A 3,102-nucleotide genomic window follows, 5' to 3' on the forward strand; every position below is an offset into this window, starting at 1 on the left:
TAACCATTAAGAATAAGTACCCATTGCCTCGTATAGATGATCTCTTCGATCAGTTAAAGGGAGCCACGGTGTTCTCTAAGATAGATTTGAGATCAGGTTATCACCAGTTGAAGGTGAAAAACACAGATGTTCCAAAGACTGCATTCAGAACGAGGTATGGACATTATGAGTTCCTAGCAATGTCGTTTGGATTGACAAATGCTCCTGCGGTATTTATGGACTTGATGAATAGGATATTTCATCTTTATCTGGATCAGTTTGTGATAGTTCTCATAGACGATATACTAGTATATTCTAGTAGTGTGATTTTTGGTTAAACCAAGTCGTATTTCTTGGGCATATAGTTTCAGCTGACGGAGTTAGCGTAGATTCCCAAAAGATAGAAGCAATAGTTAACTGGGAACGACCCCTGAATGTAACAGAATTATGCATCTTTCTGGGTTTAGTAGGTTATTACCGGAGATTTGTGGAGGGCTTTTCTAAGATAGCTCTACCATTGACAAACCTGACTAGAAAAGATGTGAAGTTTGAGTGGTCGCTAGACTGCGAGCACAGTTTTCAGGTGTTAAAACAGAGGTTAGTGTCAGCACTAGTATTAACTTTACCTACACTGTGATGCATCCTGACAAGGGTTAGGATGTGTGCTGATGCAAGAGGGAAAGTTAGTAGCTTATGCTTCTTGACAGTTAAAGAAGCATGAATGTAACTACCATATGCACGATTTGGAGTTAGCAGCAGTTATGTTAGCTCTAAAGTTGTGGAGACATTACCTGTTTGGTAAGCGTTGTCATATATTCACTGATCATAAGAGTCTAAAGTATATCTTTGATCAAAAGGAACTAAACTTGAGACAGAGAAGATGGATCGAGCTGATCAAAGATTATGATTGTACCATTGATTATCACCTAGGTAAAGCAAATGTGGTGGTTGATGGTCTAAGTCAAAAAACCAGATTAGCTAGAGCTAGTATCAATTCAGTGAAGGGTACACTGATTCATGAGTTGGATAATGCTAGGACAGCATTATCAATCGGTCAAACTAGAGGTTTACTAGCTTCATTTCAAGTACGTCCTACTCTCGTAGAAGATATTCTACGTGAACAGTTAAAGGATTTTGATCTTCAGAAGTTAACTGAAGTAGGTAAAGGATTGAGGATGGACTACCAATAAGAGCAGACAAAGTGCTATTAAAAGAGAATAGGGTATGCGTACCCAATAACTTAACACTTAAACAAGCTATTCTAGAAGAGGCACATAGTTCGGCTTATGCTATGCATCCGGGCAGTACGAAGATGTACAGAACATTAAAGAGATTGTACTGGTGGTCTGGTATGAAAAGAGAAATAGCAGAGTATGTTGACATGTGTCTAATATGTCAACAAGTTAAGCCGGAAAGACAGAGACCAGTAGGATTACTTAATCTACTCCCATTACCAGAGTGGAAATGGGAGCATATTACAATGGATTTCTTGTTTGGGTTACCTAGGACACCAGCGAGCTATGATGGTATATGGGTAATTGTGGATAGATTAACAAAGCCAGCTAAGTTTTTACCTGTTAAAGTTACTTTTACCCTAGACCAATTAGCTAAGCTGTATGTTGATCGAGTTGTGAGTCAGTTTGGATCTCCAGTTTCAATTGTATCAGATCGAGACTCCAGATTTACATCAAAGTTTTGGCATAGTTTACAGAAAGCTACAGGAACGAAGTTATATTTTAGTACCGCTTTTCATCCACAACGGATGGTCAGTCTGAGCGGACAATCCAAACATTAGAGGACATGCTGAGAGCATGTATATTGCAATTCAAAGGTAGTTGGGATACACATCTGTCGTTTATCGAATTTGCGTATAACAACAGTTACCATTCGAGTATCGAGATGGCACGGTATGAGGCATTATACGGAAGGTCATATAGGACTCCGATATGTTGGGATGAAGTCGATGAAAGGAAGTTACTAGGTCCAGAACTTTTGCAACAGACATCAGACAGTGTTAAGATTATAAAAGATAATCTTAAGACGGCTCAAGACAGGCAAAAGAGTTATGCCGATAAGCGGAGAAGAGAATTGGAGTTTGAAGTTGGTGATAAAATATTTCTTAAGTTATCTCCGTGGAAAGGAATACTCAGGTTTGGTAGGAAAGGGAAATTAAGCCCGAGATATATTGGACCTTACGAGATAATGGAAAGAGTTGGCCCAATGGCATATTGATTGGATTTACCTCCAGAATTATCTCGTATTCATGACGTGTTTCATGTGGCAATGCTTAGAAAGTATGTGCCAAATCCTACCATGTGTTGCCTGAGCAACCAGTACAATTGAAGGAAAATTTGTCTTACAAAGAAGAACCAGTGAAGATTCTTGACCGAAAGGAACATGTCTTAAGGAATAAGACAATTCCATTGGTAAAGGTACTATGGCGGAACCATAGCACGGAAGAAGCAACGTGGGAAGTCGAAGAGCAAATCAGAAACAAGTATCCGCAGTTGTTTAATTGACGGTCTTGTAGCGAAATTTCGAGGACAAAATTTTCATAATGGGGAGGTAAATGTGAACCCCGAATCCTAATTTATCTACTTGAGTATGTTCCCTACTGAGACTAGGGTGGTGAGTAGGTTGATGTGAAAACTAATGTGTAATGGTAGAAAAAATGGTGGAAATTAGAAGAAAATAGGGAATTTAGAAGCTTGCCTTTTGGGGAAAAACTTGGAAAATTTGGCTAAGTATAAAACTTGTGATAGATGCGTTGGAAGGGTGGTGATGGATGCGTTGGTGGTGGTATGCGGATGAAGGAAGGAAAATTGAAGTGATACATTGGAAGGTTGGCATGCATCGATGCACAGCGCCCTTCCAAGCACCCATGCGTCGAGCGCCTCTGTCGAGTGCCCAGCCTATGTGTCGAGCGCCTCTGCCAAGCGCCCAGCCCATGCGTCGGGCACCCCTGCCATGCATCGAGCGCCCTGACAAGCACCCATGCGGCCGAGTGAGCCCTGCGAGCGAAGCCCAGTGCCTATGCCACATGCCCATGCGTCGGTGACGAGCGCCTATGCCAAGCGCCATGCGTCGATGCCAAGCGAGCCTTGCAGTGATGCCGAGTGAGCT

At 41.5% G+C, this 3,102-nt stretch overlaps 1 protein-coding gene across 1 annotated transcript; it reads left to right on the forward strand.

Moving 5' to 3' along the window:
• The first annotated feature begins 1,878 nt into the window (after positions 1 to 1,878).
• On the forward strand, positions 1,879 to 2,498 carry LOC150033587 (uncharacterized). Its single transcript, XM_090316980.1, has 2 exons — positions 1,879 to 2,079; positions 2,271 to 2,498. The coding sequence occupies exons 1-2, from the start codon at positions 1,879 to 1,881 to the stop codon at positions 2,496 to 2,498; spliced, it is 429 nt and encodes a 142-aa protein (XP_090173106.1).
• The last annotated feature ends 604 nt before the right edge of the window (positions 2,499 to 3,102 follow it).

This window comes from Benincasa hispida, chromosome 9 (genome assembly GCF_027475165.1).
Source record: "Benincasa hispida cultivar pf3 chromosome 9, pf3_genome.v1.1, whole genome shotgun sequence".
Classification (NCBI taxonomy): Eukaryota; Viridiplantae; Streptophyta; class Magnoliopsida; order Cucurbitales; family Cucurbitaceae; genus Benincasa; species Benincasa hispida.

Excerpts from the sequence above, each read along its gene's own strand:
- LOC150033587 (XM_090316980.1), top strand. The coding sequence starts at position 1,879 with ATGGCACGGTATGAGGCATTATACGGAAGGTCATATAGGACTCCGATA. Across the intron at positions 2,080-2,270 it reads GAAGAGAATTGGAGTTTGAA|AAAGTATGTGCCAAATCCTA; the intron begins GTTGGTGATAAA and ends GGCAATGCTTAG.